The 22,512-nt window shown below is 47.5% G+C and overlaps 2 protein-coding genes and 1 non-coding gene across 4 annotated transcripts; 2 read left to right on the forward strand and 1 right to left on the reverse strand.

The window, feature by feature from the left end:
- Nucleotides 1-1,404: 1,404 nt before the first annotated feature.
- WDR5 (WD repeat domain 5) lies at nucleotides 1,405-14,036 on the forward strand. Its single transcript, XM_051636818.1, has 14 exons — nucleotides 1,405-1,541; nucleotides 3,054-3,243; nucleotides 4,044-4,152; nucleotides 5,733-5,806; nucleotides 6,735-6,824; nucleotides 7,483-7,572; nucleotides 8,024-8,107; nucleotides 8,494-8,549; nucleotides 8,688-8,734; nucleotides 9,529-9,604; nucleotides 10,957-10,990; nucleotides 11,449-11,523; nucleotides 11,800-11,887; nucleotides 12,879-14,036. The coding sequence occupies exons 2-14, from the start codon at nucleotides 3,163-3,165 to the stop codon at nucleotides 12,977-12,979; spliced, it is 1,005 nt and encodes a 334-aa protein (XP_051492778.1). The 5' UTR covers nucleotides 1,405-1,541; nucleotides 3,054-3,162; the 3' UTR covers nucleotides 12,980-14,036.
- Nucleotides 14,037-15,306: 1,270 nt separating this feature from the next.
- On the reverse strand, nucleotides 15,307-15,434 carry LOC127392740 (U6atac minor spliceosomal RNA). The gene has a single exon (XR_007891327.1). It is a non-coding gene; the product is annotated as a U6atac minor spliceosomal RNA (small nuclear RNA).
- Nucleotides 15,435-15,875: 441 nt separating this feature from the next.
- LOC127392637 (ly6/PLAUR domain-containing protein 1-like) lies at nucleotides 15,876-21,105 on the forward strand. Of its 2 annotated transcripts, XM_051636836.1 has the most exons (4): nucleotides 15,876-16,124; nucleotides 18,572-18,698; nucleotides 19,924-20,064; nucleotides 20,249-21,105. In XM_051636836.1, exons 2-4 carry the CDS (start codon nucleotides 18,623-18,625, stop codon nucleotides 20,443-20,445), a joined length of 414 nt encoding a protein of 137 aa, XP_051492796.1. In that variant the 5' UTR covers nucleotides 15,876-16,124; nucleotides 18,572-18,622; the 3' UTR covers nucleotides 20,446-21,105. The 2 variants fall into 2 exon arrangements, with proteins under 2 accessions (XP_051492796.1, XP_051492797.1); XM_051636837.1 differs by lacking the exon at nucleotides 15,876-16,124 and having other exon boundaries at nucleotides 17,718-18,698.
- The last annotated feature ends 1,407 nt before the right edge of the window (nucleotides 21,106-22,512 follow it).

The following is a 22,512-nucleotide window of genomic DNA, read 5'->3' on the forward strand; positions in this document are numbered from 1 at the left end:
CATCCTGCTGATCCCAGCTGTGGCAGCATGGCTGGGAGAGCAAGAAAGACCCTCACAGATGATCTGCAACCAACAGGTTAAGTTTCATCCAAACACAAGGGACTGTCCCTGCAAAATCCCCAGGTACTCATGTTATGCAGTCCCAAAGAAATGTCTTTGCTCACTGAGCTGCCTTTTTGCTGTCAAAACCCCAATCGATCTGTAGTTGAGTAGTTATACACATTCATAGGATTATAGTGCTGATTTGATTTGTGCTCTCTCATTTTATTTCATATTTATGTTTTAAAAGAATTAAAACTTTAAGCCAAAGCCATCGGAAAGAATCACCAACAGGAACTTCACTGGATTGGTTTCCCAATACTGTTGTGGGGGCTGTGCAGCTCCTATAACTCTGTGTTTTACCTCCCTGAGCTTAGAGAGCAGAGCTAATTCTCAAGACTTCTGCTGCAGGTTTCAAGGCTGCAGGAGGTGGGCCTTGGCTTCACCACAGCAGCTTTTTCCTTTTTTCTTTCTTTTTTATTTCCTTTCTCAGCTGCCACCAGAATTTCTGGAGCCCAAAGATCTTCCTGCATTAAAGGGCCAGTGAATGACACGTCTCCTTTTGTCCCTCATAACTGGAAGCAGACTGTAATTCTGTGTGGCCCTGGGTTTCCCTCCAGAAAAAAAAATGTATCGCTCTCCAGAAAAGCACTTAAACACATGCTCAACTTCAAGTTGGCTGCTGGGCCTTAAAGGATCAAAGTTAAATGCTTTTTCTGAGTCAGGGCCCTTCTACACTGGTACACACCTCAAATACACTCTCACCCTGGCAAATATGAGTGTGTTTAAGGGCTCGTTCATCAGCCTCTACACGCACCACTGCCTTGTGAATTAGCTCGGTCTTTTCACAACGGCTTTATCCGTGGTACTGGTGTGTGCAGCCCGCTTCAACGTCTTTGGAACAACTGTCACACACGGCCAGGGCTGTGTGGAGGGGCTGGGAGCCTGACCACCAGACCTTCACCACACGGGCATGTCACACAGGGCCGGACGGGGCCCTGCCGAGACCCGCTTCGCGCCACACGCCGACAGGGCCCTGCCTGCTCCTGCCCTGCCCGCTCCGCACGGAGCCACCCGCAGCGAGGAGAGGCCTTACCCGTGGCGGAGGCCGGGAAGGCCAGGAGCTGGGAGGGAGCCTCCTCCCCGCCCGAGGCTGCCACTCGCCAGCGAGGAGTGAGGAGGGGAGGGCGGAGGCGGCGCCCGCCCCTCGCAGGCACCGCCCGCCCTGCCCCGCGCTCGCTGCTTTTTGGCTCTCGGGCCGCGCCGTAGCGGTCCCGAGAGAGAGCGGCATTGTGCAGCCTTTGGCCCGCACCGCGCACGCGCCCTCCCGCATTCCCCCGCCTGGCGGCCCGGGAGCTGCTGCCGCCGCCGCCGCGTCCCCCCCCTCCCCTCCCCGGCCGCGCTCCTCCTCGCCGCGGAGGAGGAGGAGGCGGCGGCGCCGCCGCCCCCTCCCTCCCTCCTTCCCTCCCTCCCTCCCCTTTTCCCCTTCCCCTTCTCCCCCGGTAAGTCACCGAGCGGCGCGGGGTGGGGGGGGGGAGGGGGCGGCCCGGCCGGTTCCTCTCGCGCCTCCTCTCGCCGCCGTTCCCCGCCTCCCCTCGGGCAGCGCGCGCTCCCCGCATCCCCCCTTCTCCCCCCCCCCCCCCCCCTTCCCCCGCGGCGGGGGGCGCGCGCCGGGCCCGCCCGTGCCTCGCGCCGCCGCCCTCCCGCCTTTCCCCGGGGCCGGCGCGCGCCGCGGGGAGCGCGTGCACGCGGGGCTGCAGCGGGGCCCCCTCCCCCCTCCCCCCTCCCCCCACCCCCCTCCCCCCATCCCATTCCCAAGTTTGGGGTCCCCGCAGGGAACTTCAACCTCCCCCCCCCCCTCTCCCCAGCTTGGGAAAGGGGCGTTTGCAGCCGGTGCCGGTGCCGCCCGGGGGCTGTGTCGGTGCTGGGGGGGTGGGGGGGTGTTGGAGCCGGAGGGGTGTCCGTGGGGAATGGGGTGGGGGGATGCTGCGGTGCAGCAGGGTGCGGGCCTGGGAGCTGCTCGCCGAAGTTCCCAGATGAGTTCCAGATGAAAGGAATCTTGATCTGCGAGAGGGAAAGTTTTTTTGTGTTTTTTTTTTTAAATTCCTCATTGTTGCGGGCGGTGATTTATCCGCGAGAGAGAAATCGCTGGGGAGGGGGCTCGTGAGAGCAGACAGGCAGCTGGTAGCGCTTGGTGCCCTCCCTTCCCCTCCGCTGAGGGAGATGCTTTCCGTGCCAGTAGCCGCTGGAAGAGCAAAATGCTTTGGCTCCCAAATCTGCTGCCACCCGCTAAAAGAAGGGTGGGATTTTACGAACATGCCTGGGAGACAAATCCTTACAGCGCGAGGATATTCGGTTACTAAGCTGAAATGTAGCTGAGCTGCCTTGGAGATTGTTCCCTCTGCTGCAGCAGCCCCGGGTGCAGGGCACTGGCTCGGGTTTTGTTCCGGGAGGAGTCTGGGGAGCCTAACACAAGGCTGGCTTTAGTCAGGTGGAAGTCTCAGGTGTGCTTCTGGTGCTCCAACCGTTGAGGAGGGAAAGAAATACCTGTTATTTCTTGTGTTTGTTACGATCGTGTGAATTCTGCGCCTTAACAAATGGTCCGGTGCCTTTTGTTTTTTTTTTTTTTTTTAAAACGTTCCTTCCACCTTTTGTACAAACTGTGGTACTTGCTGTGTCCTAAGTACTTGTGAGAAGCGTTTTGGGGGATGTGATACGGAAACCCTGCCACACCTAAAAGGTGTTCAGCTGTGTTTCTGTTTGGAATGGGGGAGAGTAGAAAACAAAGCTTTCCAAAAAGTGGAAAAAAAGCTTTCCAAACAGTGATTCCACACAGCTTGGTGTGCTTGGGCTTGGACATCAGTAGGTCTTGAAGGCCTAAAATTTTGCTGTGTGGCTGAAAAGAGACGAGAGTGGATTTTCATCCAGGTTTCTGCTGACCTGCAGTTAAGCTAATCTCATTCTTCTGGCTGCTTTTTGACAGCTAATGAGAATATTTTGGTTTTTTCTTGCAGGTTTTCATTTCAGCTGGGTTCTCCTCTCCGTGGCAAGGGCTGCCTTTTCAAGCAGCACATTCATTCTCCCCTTCAAGCACCATAAGCCTCATTTGCCAGCTTCAGAACCATGGCAACAGAAGAAAAGAAGCCAGATGCAGAATCCACCAAAACACAATCTACTCCTTCCTCTTCAACCAATCAGAGCAAGGTGTGTCCAGGGCTCCGAACAACTACCTGCATATTCAACAGGCAAACAGAATTAATTGAATTCTCATACAGATTAACAACTTCTCTGCTTCTGCTGTTGTCTTGGGTGCTGAGGGTTTAATGGGGAAAGGAGATGGAGTGCAGCCTCTTTTGTTGTGCTAGTGTTGGGTGTTTTTTTTGTTTAGTGGAAGTACTTGCTAAGGAAATTGTTCTGGTCACTCTGAGCATTAGAAAGGCAGGTTGTTTGTATCGCCTAGAGGTGACTGGAGAATTGGTGAATCCAGGACTGTTAGTTGCAGAGTGAGGAAGCAGTTGTTATGCAGGTTTCTTGAAGCCTGCAGGTGCTCAGACAAGATGGTACTGCCTAACTGAAACCTTCAACAAGGAATTGGCATGTGATTTAATTCATGCTAAGGATGAAAACTGCAAACACTTGAAAGCACTACACAGATCAACACCAAGAGCAGTATTGTGAGCTACCATGCACTTACTTAGTGGTTGGACTGTTGGATTACACTTGCTTGTTACTGGATGGGATGAAATTCCTATCAAGGATGAGCTGGTGTTGTGCATGCAGCAGTGAGGCACTGCTGAGCCCAGGCAGCAAGGGGGTTTGGTTTGATTTGTGGTTGGTTTTTTTTAATTTGGAGAGGGAGGGGAAAAAAGTGCAGGCTGGAATCTCTAATTTGGTGAACATCCATGCAGTCTGTTACTGTGTATTGCCCTGTCTGATACAGAGCTCATCACTGAAATACTAAACTGGGAATTTCTTCAACTCATTCATGTGTATTTTTCTTACAGCCTGCACCAGTAAAACCAAACTATGCTCTAAAGTTCACGTTAGCAGGACATACAAAAGCAGTCTCATCAGTAAAGTTTAGTCCTAATGGAGAGTGGCTAGCCAGCTCCTGTAAGTATTGCTTTCTTTTTATCTCATCTAAAACATGCAAATGTGGGCCTTGGAGAACTGCTTGTCTTTAGTGTTACTCTCCTAAGATGGAGGAGGGATGTAGTGTCGTGGCTTTTCTTAAAAGGACCAATACCAAAGCTGTCAGTCTGAGTTAAAAAGCTTAAAGCAGGTTAAGTTCTGTTACTTTGAACACTGGATCTTTGTGTTACGGAATTGGAGAGTCCTCACCTGTTCAGCTTCCTTTGCTGAGCAGATGGGCAAGAGCAAACACAGGATTCTTTCCCTGTGCAAAGGAAACCCGTATGCTTTTGTGTGTTCACGGAATCACAGAGTTGTCTGAGTTGGAAGGGACCTCCAGAGATCATCTAGTCCAACTTCTCTGCTAAAGCAGGATGCCTAGAGCACATTGCTCAGGACTGCATCCAGGTGGGTCTTGAATAACTCTAGAGAAGGAGACTCCACATCCTCCCTGGGAAGCCTGTACCAGGGCTCTGTCACCATCACTGTAAATACGTTTTTCCCCATATTTAAATGAAACTTCCCACATTCCAGCTTGTGCCCATTGCCCCTCATCCTGTCACTGTTGCTAAAGACATAGCTTAAATGTCCAAATTAAATATTGTGTACAGTATCTGCAGGCAAAAACTAAGCTCTGGAAAGTAAGGAAGGTAGCTTTGCAGTACCAGACTGGACTGTTGAGAGTGGTGAGGAGGACTGGCCACGTGCTTCAGTCCTGGGTGCCTGTGGTGTTTAATAAAGTCAGAGCCTTTGATTACCCCAGTGAAATTGCAGAAGGTTATTAAAAACAGTGTTTCACTACTTGCTCTCTTATGTGGTAGATCCAGTCCTCTTCCTGTCAGCTTTGGTATTTCCTCAACTTTTTTTGATAGTCAACATTGCTTGTCAGCTTTCCTTTGGAGATGTGTTTGTGTGACCCTCAGAGGGGATCTATAAGAACATTGTTGAACACAATGGTGAGGGCTGCTCCAACATCTTGCAGACAAGGGAATGGCTTAGGTCTTTGGCTTAACTGCAGATAGTCTTAATAAGACCACTGTAGTGTACTATATATAAATCATTTTAATTTCAAGTGTTTTCAGGAAGGTTCCCCCACCCAGGTTTTCCAACCTCTGCCTCTGGCAAAGATCAACCTTCTTTGGTGTGTTTTGCAAGTGAACATGGATAATACATTTGAGGTTTTGCTGACGTTAATTCAGTCCAGCTTATGTGTAATTTTTGTTCTTTTTGGGCAAAAGCCTTTCAGCAGTCCTGTGGAACGGGTGCTACTTTTACCCCTGGCAGTCTAAAACAAAAGTAGAAACCCAAGTTGTCATCAGAGAAACTAAAGCTGCTGGAGACTGAGTGCATTCCAGGAGGTTTATGTAATCTCAGCTGCTGCAACTTGGCCTGTACAAAACTGTTCTTTACCAGTTAGCTCTTACCTCAGCACTTGTGTCTGCCTGGGGAGGGAGAACTACCCAGTGTTTGCAGAGATGTAGTCAATGTATTTCTTTCTACCTGGAAGGGGTGGCTGTACCTGTTAGTACTGGTAATCTCTTAACTGGCACATTCTTTTCCAGCTGCTGACAAACTCATTAAAATCTGGGGAGCGTATGATGGCAAGTTTGAAAAGACAATATCTGGCCATAAACTGGTAAGTATGAGGAGATTACTGTGCACTTGAATATGAAATTACTTGTAAGGAATTTTACTTTCTTTTCTTTGCCCAGAAATTTCCATTCTTGGTTAGTTTGACTTGTGCAGAAAGCTTGTTCTTCAGACTCGTGATGTACTTCTTTGTTTATGTGCGCAACAGCCTGGGACTGGAATTGTTGAAGTATTACCAGGCCAGGCTGGAAACACGGGTGAAGTGCAGGGTGATGATGCCATGCACACTGCCTGGCTTTTTCTTTTGAGTCCCTCCATTTCAGGAACTTGAACCTCAGGCACAGGCCAGTGCCTTCTGGGTTCAAAATCCCTGTAAATTGTAACACTTCGTCCTTTTCCATCTTTCCTTTGTGCATGGAGCAGAAGGGCTTGCCTTTTAAGGAGACTGAATTTTTCTGAGTGTTTGCCTACATAAACACAACACTTACTCATTCTGCAAAGTTTGAAGAAAACACAAACTGCCAAAGCCTTTGGGTTTGTTTTCTAAAGTTTCTTACATGCTGAAGTTTCTTAGGCAAAAAGGAAGATTGACCAAATGGGAAACCAGGATAATCTTGTTCTTCTCCAGCCTGTGGGAACTCAGACCATAAAGAGCATGCCATTTGTCATGAAGAGAAGCCACTTACTCAGATTAGTTTATATAATATACGGTTTATGAATTCCAAGAAAGGGTGTTGGTGGCCACAGTAAGAGCTATGTGAACAAGTCATTGATGTTTTTGGAATATATGTCTCAGCTTAAAATGAACAGCTGTCAAAGGAGCTCTTAACCCAGTCAAGTAAATGAGTTCCCAACTCTCCATGCTGAGTTTTCATTCAGGCTTCAGCTATGAATATAATCTGAAGTTTGGTTTTTCCATCTTCCTGTGTCAGTGAACAAACAGCTGAGAAGAGAATTGTTTTCCTTTGTTTTAGGGTATCTCTGATGTTGCTTGGTCATCAGATTCCAACCTTCTTGTCTCTGCCTCCGATGATAAAACTCTCAAAATATGGGATGTAAGCTCGGTAAGGACAGAAACTCATTTACCTTCCTTCTCCCCAGCATTGGCATTTTAGTTCGTGTTCTTCTGAGAGACAGCCTTGATGTGCTGTGATGAGAGAAGGCAGAGAGGTTTAAGTACTGGCTCCTCTTTGGGTAATACTCATGCTTTCCTGCTTAAAATGGGCTGCTGGCTGAATGGGATGCGAGGATGAGTTATGCTGAATGCATTTGGAAAGAGGGAGATGCTTATGAGTACTGTGAGTATCTGGTTATCTTCTGAGAGTGCTTCAGCCTTATGATGGCAGAACTGAAAGCAGCCTCCCAGATGAAACCTTTTTGTAACTTCTTATCGTAGCTTCACTTGTTTTTGCTTTTCTCCCCCCTTCCTCTTCTGTAATTGCAATGAGAACTGGATAATTTGGTTGAATTTTGATGAGGTATGTTGAACTACTTGGTTTTCCTGAGGTTTCTCCCAAAAGGTTTGCACCTTGGCTGCAGTTATTAAAAATGTGGGGTTTTTCCTTCCTGTTTTGCTGCAGCTGATCCTCTGCTCATCCAAATCTGGGGCTGGAGATGGTTTCTTTATGTGTTGCACAGTGATTAACCTCAATGCAGCTTATCTGCATGCTTTTATGGTGCTGAAGGATGCTGCATATTTAACTCTGCTCACTCTTATTTCAGGGTAAGTGCTTAAAGACATTGAAAGGGCACAGTAACTACGTTTTCTGCTGCAACTTCAACCCTCAGTCAAACCTCATCGTTTCTGGATCAGTAAGTGATTTTTCTCTTGTTTCTGCAAAGCAAGTGCTGCACACCTCTGTCACCCCACACTCAAGGGTCAGGCAGGTTCTTTTAGGGCTCCTTGGCAGAATAGTGATGGCACCACATTGTAGTTACATTAAGAAAATAAAGCTTTAATTGTATTATGATGAGTGTAGCACAGAATTTATTATTAGAATGGCACAGGATTTCTACAAGCAGTATCAATGTAGTACAATTTATAGGTAGAGTGATACTGAATTTAAAATACAACTTAACTGTTGTTTTTACCCTCTGTGGTGCTTGTCCTGCACTTTCTGAAGCAGCTGGAGGAATCCCTGTGATCTTAGGCAAGCTGTAGCACACCTAGGCAAGCTGTAGCACACCTAGTCCAGCTGTAACACCTTCCATGCCTCAAATAGGTGCATCATTAAACCACCTTGTGCATTTCTTCAATCTTCAGTTTGACGAAAGCGTGAGGATATGGGATGTGAAAACAGGGAAGTGCCTCAAGACGTTGCCTGCTCATTCTGACCCAGTTTCAGCTGTAAGTCCCTTCTGATAAATGAACACACTGACATGCTGATTTTGTTCAGCAGAACTTCGTGCTCTCACTTTCTTTCTGAACAGAGTATCTCTCTGTTCTTGTGTTCTTAGCTTCTGAAGAAACATACATTCCACTCTCTGATTCTTAAATAACCAGCTGTAGTTTATGTCCATCCCTCTTTATGGCCATGCCAGACAAACTGGGGGGAAAGGCCCTTGGTTGCCATCATGTCACCCATTTGTACTTGTGGCTGTTGTTTGTCTGTCATGTTGACCTTCTGCTTCTATCCACGTGCATTGCAGTGTCAGTAATGGAAGAACTGCTTTCAATGGGACTTAAAAATTTGGTCAGTAAAGTTATTTTTTTTCCCTTCTATAATATTACAGGTGCATTTTAATCGTGATGGATCCCTGATAGTGTCAAGTAGTTATGATGGACTCTGGTAAGTGGTTATTTCTTGTCTGTGGCAGTGTTCAAGCCAAGGTTTTTGCATTACAAAAAAAGACTTTTTTAAAAAAGCATATATTGTTAAAATCAACAAAGACTTCAAAACCAATGCTAATTACTCTGTTTCTAATAGTCGAATCTGGGATACAGCATCAGGCCAGTGCTTGAAAACACTGATTGGTAAGTAGGAATACTTCTTTCTTGCGCTCTGTTCTGTGCTGCTAAGTTGTGACATAGATTTTCTGCATCCTTGCTCTGAAGAGTGACTTTCTTAAGCTCTCTTTTACAATTTCCCTACCATTCTGTTAGTACTCTGTTGTCGTCCTGTCTATTGCAGCAAGAGGAGCTATCATCTCAAGTGAATGGAAATTTGCTAAAGCTTTAGGTAGTATGGATGGACAAATGAGTTTTTCAAAGCTTTCTACCTTGCTGTTCAGCAGTCCAAAGCTGTAAGGACAGAGTGGTTTGGGCTGTTGGGTGGGATGGAAACAAGAAGTCTGTGACTGCACAAGCTGCCTGGTTTTATTGCCAGATGTACGAGGCATCTTGTGAACATGGCTAATAAAAGGAAACCACTTGTTGGGCATATGTTCTCTAGTCCTTCATATTCTAATAAAGCATTATATAGACAAGTTACATGGCACTGCAAATCCATGGCATCTGTTACAATATAATGGTTTTTAAAAAGTAGAGATACAGCCTTTCTCTGATAAGTATTGGTGCATGGAAGGGAAGCTCAGTTACAAAGGGCCGTTTAAAATGTTTATAAGTAAAATGCTTAATGTCCTCTTCTTAAGTTACTGAAAAAAATCACCTTTCTTAGACCTCTGTTTTTCTTTGAAGTACCAAAGGGTGACAAAACTGAGATCTTTGTTTCTGTTAAAAAATTGCCAACAAATCATTGTTGGAAGAAACTCTGTCAATGAGATAACACAACTGTGCACTGTTTAATGTAACTTTTCTTTTCACTGCAGATGATGATAACCCTCCTGTGTCTTTTGTGAAATTCTCCCCAAATGGCAAATACATACTAGCTGCAACTTTGGACAAGTAGGTATTTTAAAAAGAAAATCTGATACTCAAGCACTTCAAAGCCTGTGAGATTTATAAGATTATTTTGTTGCTGTTTAGCTGTCATAATAATGGAACTCCACGAGTTCACACATAGTTTCAAGAGTTTAAAAACCTGCAACTTGTGCTTTGCTAATGGCACAGGCAGGACTTGGCTCTTTATAAAGTCTTGGCAGTGCTCAACGCCCGTTTATTCCTTCTTGTACCTTTTAAAACCTCAACATTTCCTTGCATTAATCATAGGATTCTTTTGTAACATCCAGAAACAGAAAATGTAGCCTATAAAAGGCTGCAGTATGTAAATAACCTTGTGTGTGAGGCATGAAAGCAGTGCAGGGGGGCTGGTTGCCTTGGGGGTGATTCACCTGGAGAAATTCCATGCAGTTACTTAGAAGGGATTAACTGATCTTTTGTCTCCAAAATGATGCTATTGCTTTCCTGAGACCTTCCTTTCTTAGGCTGTGAGGTTGATGGTCTCCCTGTCTGAGCATCTTTGTGCAAAATTTGCTACAGATTGTTGCCTGCCTTTTTCAAATAGTCTATGAAAAACAGAGAGAACCCAGGTTAAGCTCCCTGGGAAGAGAAAAGGGACTATATTGCAAGCTCTGGCAGTAGCAGTAGAGATGGTCTGTATCTGAACATACCTGGGTCTTGCTTAGTCTGTGGAAGAGCCTAATGCTTGTCTGAAATAAATGACTCACTTCATGTCCAAATTGTGCTCAGCAGTGTGTTTGTTCTCTTGCTCTGCACTGGCCCAGGCTCAAGTGGGCTGAGGATGCCTCAGCCCAGTGTTCCCTCCCCTGAAACGCCCTGGTTCAGGACTGAGAGTTAAAAAATGAGGGCAGTGTTGTGTGCATTTTGGTCTGTATTTACTTTCAGTAGGATTTTCTTTTAAAGCAGCTGGAGTAAAGGGGAGAGTTTGTAAGGTCTGAGTCGGGTGAGTTTCTCACCCTGAGAAAGATGATGTCTAGTGAAATCTGTGTGGATTGTCTGAGGGAACTGGGAGTTGGGGGGTGTCTGCCAACCCTCCTTATCCACTGTTGCTTGTCAGTCTGCCCATTGGTTCCCTAGTTGTCTAGTCATTATTTATAAAGAAACTTGCAAGTGTGGGGAAATACTTAAGTATACCCTTTTTTAGGGAGGACAATATGAATGACATGGCAGTAAAATTGATACTTTGAGGTTAACTAAAGCTGTATTCTGAAGCCAGACTCAAGTGATCCATGTAGGCTTTAAGAACTCTAGTATGGAGAAACTTTTTCTGCTGCTAGGAAATTGTGAGGTGAAAAAACCCCAAGAACTAAAATCTTTATTTTTTGGTTGTTTTCTAGCACTCTTAAACTTTGGGACTACAGCAAAGGAAAGGTAAAAACAATCCTGTCTGATTGTGTAGACTTAATATGAAAATCTGGATTTCATGTGTTCTTTATAAACTAGCTTAACACTTCATGGATCCTATAGGATGAAAGTGTCAGTACCCTTAAAAGACTAAAGGTGCCCCTGAAAAAAAAAAAAAAAGGTGATTTGGCTCCTGAATAGCTCTGAGACATAGAAGCTGTATGTCTGCATTTTTCTCTTAATAAAAAATAAGTTGCTGTTGCTCCATTTCTCTGTGGTAGTGACAAATTCAGGGCACTTTTCCCACCCTCCCCCCCAAAATTGTTTAAAGTTCTAGGCCAGAGATGCCCTGTGCATCCTCTAGATAAGCTGGCAGGGTGGGAAACACAGGCAGATATATTTAGTCTGTTCTGCCAAGAGAGTTTGTCCTTGTTGAGCAGACTACCCCCCAGCTCTGTTAATGTCTTGTGGCTCTTCACTTCCAGTGCCTGAAGACGTACACAGGACACAAAAATGAGAAGTACTGCATATTTGCAAATTTCTCTGTTACTGGTGGAAAGGTTAGTGTTGATTTGAGATGTTTTTACCAATGTGTGGGGTTTTGCTGCTTCTCTCTGTAGAAGGAACAGGAATTTGGGGGTGGAAACCTCCTTTGGTGGGTGCTGGTTCACAGGTGTCACAGTGCAGTGGGGGAAGGGGGTGTCCTGGGAGTCCCTCTGAGCACCTCTGGTGTCTGTGTCTCTTGGTGGCCCTGTCCCATTGCACTCCATAGCAGGTACATAGAGATGGGGAGAAAGATGAAAATAACTGTTCTTTTTTTTTTCTCTGCCCTCCAGTGGATTGTGTCTGGTTCAGAAGACAACCTGGTTTATATTTGGAACCTTCAGACAAAAGAGATTGTACAGAAATTACAAGGACACACAGGTGTGGAAGAGGATTTTGGTTTTATTGATGTAATATTCCTTATGTCAGCTTGTAATGAGGGCTTAGCTTGAGCATTTTCTCTTAGGTGTTTAGTTCTGACGGTCAGACCCATAAATTCTTGACTGCCTGAAGCTTTATTGAATCCTAGAACTTGGTTCCTTTTGATGAAGTGTTTTAATGGGCATCACAAATGTTTATGCTTTAACTGTGAGAACTTTGACATCAGCTTATAAAAGAGATTTCCTTGTGTTCAGAACTGGTGGAGATATTCAAGTGACTCCTAATTGCCTATTTACACCTTCCAAAGCTGCAGCTCTTGAAAGGACAAGGACTGATGTGTGCATATAGGCCTGTTCTTGAAGAGCTGAGTGTGGATTGAGGTGTCACCTGGTGTCATAACTTCAGCCTGCATCTCCTAAGAGAGCAGTGCTTTCACCCTTCTGATTCAAAGGAGCTGTGCTGTGAAATCTAAGCATGCTTCTTCCTCTGCAGGACCATTGATTGGGCCTGTTAAGTGAGCATTGGCAGCAGGTTTTCATTTCCGGGCTAGGACAAGGCTCTGAAGACAAAGTGCTATCTAAGTATTGAATAGAATGTTGGAAATACCTAATGTGGAAAGAAAAAAACAACCTGACCTGGGTTTTTATCAGCTGTCTGACATCATACGGCAGGAGTTTTGTCTGTGAAGTAAGAACTAGAATCTGGACAGTTCTCTCATTTTGAGGCCTGTCAAACACTTTGCAACTACTTAATTCTTTATTGCTAGTATTCCCTCTCACAGGGAAGCAATAGCTGGAAAATATTTATGAATAATGAGTTTGTAATTCTGCTCCAAGGACCTGGTAACTTGGTGTCGTGAGCTGATATTGGGGGGCTATGCTGCTTTAAAATGCAGTTGCAATATGTATTCATTTTCAGAAATGAGTGCTGTCAACCAGATTTCACTGCTGTAAATAATGATACATGTGTGTGTCTTTTTCTTTTTGCTTAGATGTTGTCATCTCAACAGCTTGTCACCCAACAGAAAACATCATTGCATCAGCAGCACTAGAAAACGACAAAACAATTAAACTGTGGAAGAGTGACTGTTAAATGTTCCAGTATCACTTTAGAGACTTGTCAGGAAAAATGTTGTTGTTTTTTTTTTAAAAAAAAAATTATAAAAAAATTTAAACCACATGAGAATACTAAATCCAGTTTGGCAGGAAACCTGAAGAATATTTGATAAAGTGGTTTCTGTTAGTCTTGGCCTAAAGAAAACATCCTGGCTCTTTGCTAGAACTGGGCAGCGTGGTGGAAAAAACAAAAAAGATGCAGTGTTTCCTTTTCTTGCCTAACGTTTTGGCAGACAAATGGATGGTTCTGACATCATGTTAGAAGTGTCAGTCATGTATTGGACACCCCAAAGATACTGTACCTTATGGTGGCGTTACTTCTGGGCACTGTTGCTGCTTAAGGAAGAGCTGCCAGTCTACTTTGTAACAGTAAGTGAAGTCACAAGCCTAGAGATGTGTGTAATTTTTTAAAAAATGTCTAATTTTTTTTATTGTTGTTTTGTTTTTTTTTTTCCAGAATGTAGGTTCTAGTCTCTTGAGAAGTTTCTGTGTTGTTTTAAATAGGAGTACTGCATCTTTCAGGGTGCTTCATTTTAAACACTCAGTTCAAACTTTTTGACCAAATAAAACCATGCAGTTCCAGACTTCCCTCTTCCTGCCCCTGACTTGACTCCTGTGGTGAAATCTCCTCTTACCTTCTGTATAGTTGCTTCCCTCTTGTTACGTGTGTTTAATAGATGCTGTTCTAGAGCAAAGTTACAGTTCTTCTGTTAACCATTAAAATGAATCCTGCTTGTAGTTGTTCTCAGCATATTTTAATTTCTTTTCCCTCTCCTGGTTATAAAGCAAGCTCACAGTGTTGTCAGTTATGATGGGACAACAGCAGGCCACTGTAGAATTATTTCAGTGTAACAAGAAAAAACCCCAGACTTTTGTATCTTGAAAATCCATCGTATGAAACTGTATTGGTAATGGCATGACTCTGTATCTATTTCAGCATTGGTATTTCTTTCCCTTTTTGTCGTACCCATGTGGTATTTACACATCCAAACAAGTACCATATGCCATAATAAAAAGGTGGGATTTTATGTGTATGCTTTTGGTTAAGAGTGTACTGATGTGAAGTGTCTTGTGTCTGAAAAAACCTCCCTTAAAAGCAACTTTGGAAGGAAGTATTTCTGTAGCTGCTGCTTTGAGTGAGGAGGGGAGGAGGAAGAAAAGAGGAGCAGCAGCATCGTGGTGCTTTACATCAGTTGTGGAGGAAAAAAAAGAGCATAAATCAAGTCAAAATTTGTTTAAAGAAAGTAAGAAGATTGGACTGAAGGTGTCCTCTACAGAGGTAATGTTAGTGTGACCCCTCATAGAGACTTTTAGCTAAGGGGAAAGGAATCCTGCTGCTCTCCAGTTTATTGACCTCATGTGCTTGATAATAAGTAAAATCCAATTGCAGTACAACCCTCTCCTCTGGTGGCTGCTTGGCCTTGCTTTACCCTTAGCAAACAAGACAGCTGCAAGACATGAGGTAGAGCTTATCTTTTAAAAATATAACAATAGGGTTCCTGTTGAGGTGGTGCTAAAATGACTTAATAATACCACTGTCTTTTGAGGTTATTCATTACCCCCAGGAAAGGACACTGTGTCTCTAGACTTAGTGTCACTGCTGAAATAATCCATTGCTTAACGTGACTCTTTATTTCCCCAGTTGTTTTCTCACAGGCCAATTGAAACTTTCCAATAGCAAGATGTGGCTGTGCTGCTTCACTGGGGTGGAGAAGCTGGTGTAATTACTTCAGCAAAGCATGTTCATGTGGATTCAAAAATGTTTTGCAGCAGGGTCCTTCCCATGGAACTGTGTTTGTGTGAGTGGCCGTGCTTGCACGGCTGTGCCGTGACCTCTGGTTGGCTGAGTCAGAGAGCTTTGAAGGAGATGGTTTCTCTTCTATCAGGAGGAAATCTTTGGAACAGGGCTGTTCTCTTGCCCCAGCTGAAGAGCCCTGTTGTAAAGGATCTACGCTTCTGTCCCGTGTAAAAGTTGTGTTTAAGTCCCTAGTATCCCATTTGGGAATAACGCTGGGGCCTATCAGCATGAGCTCTGCTGTAACTACATCCAGCCTGGCATGTCAGTGCTGGGTTGAGGGCCAGGATTAGTTAATCTTGTTAAAGGCACCGTCCTGAAAACAAGGTGTGTGTGATGGTGGGGCTGGCCTGCCCTGCGGTTGGAGAGGCAGAGCTTTGCTTGTGGTAGGTGCAGGCTGGAGCACGTTGCAAAGCGAGCTGCCACCCTGGCGCTTTGCTGGGCGCTGTTAGAGGGAAAAGGGGAGTCGAGGGTGGAGGGAACGGGAGGAATCTGGTGCGAGGAGTGGAAAAAAAACATGGTTAGATGCCACGAAGTAGGTGGCAGTGCCTTAACCGTATGCGTGTTGTAAAGGCCACTAGGGCCTCTTCCATCCTTATCAAGGGGAGTGCTAACCTTCTCTCCTTTCATACAACACAGTGGTTGTCTTTGCGCTCACTGCTATTTAAACCCCTCTCAACTTAGGATTTTACAGGTAGGGTGAGAAACTCTTGGTGCTCTGCTGTTCCTCAGTGTGATATCCCTTTTCGATTCCTACAGAAATTTTTACTTTCTGTCTGCATATATGGGAGAAACCCCCGAAAAACCGCGTTAAAGTTGCATGGACGCTTGCTTTTTAATATATTCATAACTCTCAGCCAATCAGAGAGAAGCGGCAGGCGCCTCTTCTGTCGCCCCCTGGCGGTGGGACCTCTCACAGACGGACGGGCACATTGCCCCGGGGAGGGCGTCTCTGCTTCCGCCTCGCTAATGGCGGCGGGAGGCTGTGAGTTGACGGTTCGAGTCCCGCCACGGGCGGGTGCGGCCGGGGCCCGGCGCGGCGGGGGTGCGGTGCGCTGGGCTCTCCCTCCCGCCGGGATCAGCTGTAAAGCAGGATTTGCAGGCGAACCCGCCTAATCTGCTCAGAGTTGAGCCGTCTTTCCGGGTATCCCGAAGATTTAAGTGGGAACATGAATGTACCGGGGGATTTGCTAATCAAATCCCCCCCACGGCAGGGGAGGAAAGCCGCTTCCTGACGTGTTCCCGGCGCAGACAAATCTCTGCCTTGCATCGGAGCCAAGTTAAAAGAAACATCCCCCGGTTCCAGGTGTGGGAAGCGGGCACTGAGGTGGGTTTGCTTTCCCCCCCGCTCCTCTCCTGGGAGGTCTTTGCCTTCTGCATCCCAAGGGAATAAACCCCCAAACAAACATTTGGCTAAATCAGCACCAGCGGCACCTCAAACCCACCGCGGGAGCCGGTGGGATGTTCCCGGCGGGGTTACCCACCCCAGCACCCCCTGCCCGTCCCACCCGTGCCGGGGGTCGCGCACCGTTACCGCCCCGCGGGCTCTCCTGGAGCTCTCCTGGCTTTGGTGAGGCCGCATCTGGAGTATTGTGTCCAGTTCTGGGCCCCTCAGTTCCAGAAGGACAGGGAACTGCTTGAAAGAGTCCAGCGCAGAGCCAGAGAGATGCTGAAGGGAGTGGAACATCTCCCTGATGAGGAAAGGCTGAGGGAGCTGGGTCTCTTTAGCTTGGAGAAAAGGAGACTGAGGGGTGACCTCATCAATGTTTACAAATACGTAAAGGGTGAGTGTCAAGAAGATGGAGTTAAGCTTTTTTCAGTGATGACCAGTGATAGGACAAGGAGTAATGGATACAAATTGGAGCACAGGAGGTTTAAGGTGAATATCAGAATTTTTTTTTTTCCTGTGAGAGTGACAGAGCCCTGGAACAGGCTGCCCAGAGAGGCTGTGGAGTCTCCTTCACTGGAGACATTCAAAACCCGCCTGGACGCCTTCCTGTGTGATGTGCTCTGGGTGACCCTGCTCTGGCAGGGGGGTTGGACTAGATGATCTTTCGAGGTCCCTTCCAACCCCTATGATTCTATGATTCTATGATTCTATGATTCCCGCTCGGCTCCCGCTGGGCAGGACCAGCTGCAGGTGCGGGAGCTGATTTGCCGGACGAGGCAGCGGCACCAGGTGCCGCGGTTCTGCACGGCCCGGCTGCTGCAGCCCGGGCTGCCCCTTCCGGATACCCATGAGTTTATTAAGGGATTAGAAGTTATTTTCCCCTCCTTATTGAATGTTCTGATATATGCATGCGTTTAAATGAATCCCATTTCCTGCGTTTTATCCCCTCTCCCCGAGGCTTTCAGGCTTTGCTGTGATAGACGTTTGTTACAATCGCATTGTTTTGAGGCAAGCGAGAGACGCTGTGGGTGGTTTAAGTTATTTGAATAAATGAGCTGTGCTGCTTCGGCACTTCTGCCAGGTGCTAATTGTCCCACCTGAGCTGTAGATGCCCATATTTGGACAAGTTTGTGCTCAAAGTGCAATATGATCGAGTGTGTTTGCTAATGAAGATGATGTGTGCTGATTAGGTCTTGGTTCCTGCCTGGCCAGGAGCTGGGTCTGGCAGGGAAGGTGCCCATGATCTGTCCAGCAGGCTGGGGTGCCCAGGGTGGGGGATCCCAGGTGCTGCTAGCAGGCGGTTGCTGGATGGGCTACATAAGAAGCTTAATTTGTCATTTTAATTTTTTAATCCTGTGCATTCGGTTGCGCCCTCTTATTAGTAAGCATTAGCTCTCTAAGTCCCATTAGCTCCACTGAGAGCAGGGGTTTTGCTAGTGAGGACACTGGTGGGGGAGCCAGCGGGGGGCTGGGGGCCTGGTCCTGCACCTGGTAATATCCATGATGCTTCATGTGGCTGCAGGTCTGATCCTGGCGCTGCAGGACAGGAGCCATCACGGCTTGGTGCTTTCCTTCCTCTGCCTTCCTCCTCTGACCCCCTTCCCAAGCCCCAGCCAGACTCCCTCCAGAGCTGATGCAAACCTGGGGCTGGCCCCATTTGGCCTCTTGCTGCTTTATTATGAGAACTCTTTTCTTGTGGGCAAATGCATACAGTACTTTCAAACCCATCTCTCCCTCCATCAGTTTTTCTCTTTAACCCCATGGCCATCCCCAGGGCTTTATTTCATTAGGGACTCTCAAGCTTTGCATTTGAAATGAGTTGCCTGCTTCTCTTTAATAAAATTATTCCTGCCTTCTTTAAATAGCACAATATGCCACAGAAATCCAGTGGGTCTGTTTGTGAAGATGAGGCAGCTCAGAAAGGAGAAAGAGGAGGAAAAAGAAGGAAAAAAAACCCCACAAACCCCCACACATCTCCCCAAACCCCTTCTGCCTAATCCAACTGAATTAGAGGATTTCAAAGTGGATTTAAAACTAAATCTTGATTAGGGAGAATTTCTCTCCAAGAGCTGCTGCGCGGTGGTATTAATGGGAAGTGATCGTGGACAGAGGAAATAGGACAGAAATAACCAAGGGAAGCACATACACGCTCAGGTCTGTTCATGAACTGAAGGAATCAGAGAATTTCTCAAGGGGAAAAGGGAGAAATTAAGCGTCGACAGAAGGAAACTGGGCACCACGGGGCTGGCTGGAGAAGTGGGGAGCAGCCAGATCTCTGCTGCGCTGCCAGCAGCTCCCTTCATTCCCGTGGAGGGTTTTGTAAGCGGTGGGCACAGCTGGGGGGAAGAGGCAAGAGGACACAGGGTCTCTGCCCACTCCCCCAGACACCCGTGTTCATCCTCTGAGCCCAGGGTGGGCTCCGGGAGCTGCCCCCCATGCTCTCAGGACACATGCCTGGAGGTGCCCATGGGATCCTCTCGCTGATGACCGTGGTCTTCGTCCTCCCGGAGGGTAAGTGTGACTGGCCCTGTGGGGTGGAGTGTGTCTGTGCTTTGGAGTGATGGTTGTTCACATCCTCCCCAAGCCCTGCTTAAGTGGGATTTACTCTGGAGGGGAACTGAGGGGCATTCCTTCCCCAAGCAATACAGCTATATGTTGGTGGTTTTAGGATGGAGGTAATGGCATCGTATTTAGTACAAAATAAGAGCATATGGCCAGGAGCTGGGATCCCCAGGGGCTCCTCTTGCTGTGCCCCCTCACTGATGCTCACCCAGCTCCCAAAAACTGCATAGGGACAGCCAAGAATGGGTTTGGGAAGGGCTGTGGGTCATCATTCAGGGGTAGGGAAAGGTAATGGCAACAGTAACTGCAACCTGACTTCTGTTGCTGTGATTAATCAATGCAGAGAGAGTGTGTTTGTCTTAAACTCTGAGTGATGTAAATAATATCTTTGAAGGCTTTTTTTTTTTTTCTTTCTTTCTTTTTTTATTTTTTTTTAAGAAACCTGAGAAATGCCTTAATTATGGCTTAATTCCCAACATGAGAAATGGCTTAATTATCTTAATTGCCTTTCTGGTTTGGGGCAAGCAATTCTCAGACACGGCCACTGACCTGTAGGGAAGGACAAAGCTGCTACCAGTGTGCAAAGCTCTAGGGACACACGCTAACGCTGCTGTCCTGGGGTCGTGGACACGTTGGTTTGCAGTGAATGAGGATTTGCCTTCTGTTTTTTGAGTTTTCCCTCCCTGGCAGACCCAGTGACAAAAGCGGGGTCATGTCAAGGGAAGAAGCCAAACCATGCCAACAAAACCATCCCTCTGGTGTGAATGACTCCAACACCAGCAAGGCGGAAACTGGAGGAATTTAGTGAAACAGACAAAAGCTGTTTCCAAGAGTGGCCAAGCCCTGGGGCAGTGATGTCTATGGTTGGGAGGTTTCACCTGCTCTTTACAAACTCTGTTTCAAAGCTCAGTTGTTCCTGCTATTTGATCTCAGCGCAAATCTCCGACTAATCTCTGATTTTGCACTGACCTCTAGCGGGAGTTGCTTTTATATATTTTGGGGCCCACTGGGTAAACAAGTGCGGGAGGCTTCGGGCTCTGGCTCTGCACTTAATGCGACTTGGCGAGGCAGAGAGCGCTGCAAAGCAGCTAGGGAGGAGCTGAAGTATTTTTGCCCCTGGAAAAATAAAAATAAATAAAAAAATCCAATCTTGTTCCATATGGTTCTTGTTTAGTGTCCGGACTGCAGTGCTATGGCTGCAACATCATCGTTGGCACCAAAAGTGTGGACATGGGGTGCTCTAACCCAGAGGTGATCACCTGCTCCCACTCCCACCAGGGCTTCAAACACCGGTTCTGCATTAAGACAGAGAGTGGTGAGTCTGGCTTGGGGGGGGGCCGGGGCCCTCAGGAGGTGCCCGATCAAGCAGGTGATGCTCACCTCTCCCCCCAAAGCAAACCTTGCAGCCCCGCTGTAAGGCTGGTAGAGCATCACCCCGCAGCCCGGCTGTCCCCGCGGTCCCCCCGGCCCTGACATCCCGCGCTGTGCTTGCTTTGCAGTGGTCCTGGGCATCCTGCTGACCAGCGGCTGTGCCACCTCCCGTCACTGCCAGCAGCGGGAGCTGCCCGGGGTCCGCATCCACTGCTGTGACACAGACCTCTGCAACGGCTCCCCCCGAGCTCCCCGGCCGCCCCCCGGCCTCGCTGGAGGCTGCTTCCTGCTGCCCTGGCTCCTCGCTGCCCTCTTCCTCTCCTGAGACCCCCAGGGTTGTTGGGGGGAAGAGCTGGGACCTTTGGGGTGGGCGGCTGGGAGCACGGATGCCCCCGTCCCGGCTCTTACATGTGGGCAGGACACCCTCCTCTCCTCTCTCCTCAATAAAAGGTGCTGAAAGTTTAGCCCTGGAAAGGTTTCAGCGATGCCCTGGTTGCATCCCGGGGAGGATGGGAGACTTTTCCAGTCTCGGGGGGGCCTGGGGGTACCCCCACCAGCCTGGGACAGGGGGAGTGCAGCTCCAGGGGAACAGGGAGAGTGGCCAAGCCCGGCTTTTAGAAACAGGATCGTTTTGTTTGGAAGAGAAATGATGATCATCGCGTCCAACCTCTCTTCCCACGAGAGGGCATCCTTGGCCCTCGCTCTGCTGCCTGGGAGCCCCGGCTGGGCTTTGGGGTGCAGGGGCGGAGCACCCATGCAGGGCAGCACCTCCAGAGGGGTCCCGCTGGAGGAGCGGGCAGCGACGAGGGTGCCCTTGTGAAGTGAGTGTGGTGTTTTGTTTTTTTTTTATCCCTTCAGAATTTATCCCAACTGAAGAGGCCAAACAGGAGCTGTAGCAGAAAAATCTCATCCCACACGGATCGGAGCCTAAAGTGGCTTGTTCAAGGTCATCGTGGGGGTTTGTGGTAGAGCTGAGAATTAAATGCATGTGTCTCAAGATCCAGCCTTGTGCTTTTGTCACCAGGGAAACAACATAAACCTCACGGGTGAGAAATGAGTGAGATTTTTTTAATTTTTTTTTTCTTTAACTTTAGATAAGAAAATAAGTCAAAAGACGTTCTCAAAACATCAGCTTTTGATGGCATTTATCAGATGTGTGTCAGAAAACAAGTCAAAACTCTACTAAAAATGTTATCTGAGGCACCTTCTGAGCAGAAGCACCTCAGGGCTGATAGAAAACATGTTCAGATTCAGAAAATTCAAAATTAAAGGAAATCAGGGAATGAATCCTGCGAACATGACAAGAACAGCACTGCTAACCAATTCTCCTTAAAAGTGTTCCTTCTGATATTCAGGGGAGCAAGAAACATTTCCTTGGCCGCTGGAGTTATTCTTGCTACTGGTTATGGAGCTGCCCAGATCAGTGCTGTGCTGAGCTCTTGCAACACAACCTCCATGGCATCACATCGGCCTGCTCTGATATCAATTCCCATTTATTGGATGAGGCTGGGGACACGTTCCCACCACAGGGGACAAAGCTGATGGCTGGGCTGTGTGGGGGCACGTGCCACTTTGCCATCAGCAGCATCTTGGGGAGAAGTGAGGGGCTGCTGTGGTCCCCTCTATCATGGTCCCCTCTGCCGTGGTCCCCTCCACTGTGGTCCCCTCCTTGCCTGCCTCCAGCTGGTGATGCTCCTGGCCCTGCTCTACCCCCCTTGCCCCCCTTGAGTCATCCATCTTGCCTGTGTAAGAGGCCTGTTGCAATTAAGTAGGCTGAAGTGCTCCTGAACTCTTTAACCTTTGCCCTGGGATTGCTCCTTTTGCCCTGCGGCTGTGGATCAGCTCCATTGCACTCTCCAAACAGCGCCTGCTACTTAGCTGACATTTCTTTCTCCTGCTGGATCCTATTAGCACCCTGAGGTTGAAAATGCTACTTTGGAGTGTTGTAAGGAATGTGATTTATACTGGAAAGTAGCAGCAATCTATCTTTCCCTATACACACACTACACATGAGGCTGGAGAGCTAAATCCACATCGCCTGAACAAACAGCAACTGGGGTAATTGTTGAGGAGGCTTCAGACACCTCGCAGGGAGAGGGGACTTTTGTGGGCAGGCAGAGAGGACAGTGGGACTGTGCAGGAAACCAGCTCCTCACTGGGATCTCATCCCCACACCAGTGCAAACTGGTGGTGGGCACTGCTGGTTTCCAGGCAATGCTGAAGGTCTTACTGGGATCTGCCTGGGCTGCCTGCGAGGTCTCTGGGTGCAGGGTCCATCGTGTGCTTCTTCACCCTTTTCTTTGTCTGTTGGTCTCGTGTCAAGGGAAGACCAGAGTTGAGCAGAATTTGCACTGGTTTGTCTTATGTGAGTACATTATCACAGATAATGCAA

Source organism: Apus apus, chromosome 19 (genome assembly GCF_020740795.1).
Source record: "Apus apus isolate bApuApu2 chromosome 19, bApuApu2.pri.cur, whole genome shotgun sequence".
In the NCBI taxonomy this organism is placed as follows: domain Eukaryota; kingdom Metazoa; phylum Chordata; class Aves; order Apodiformes; family Apodidae; genus Apus; species Apus apus.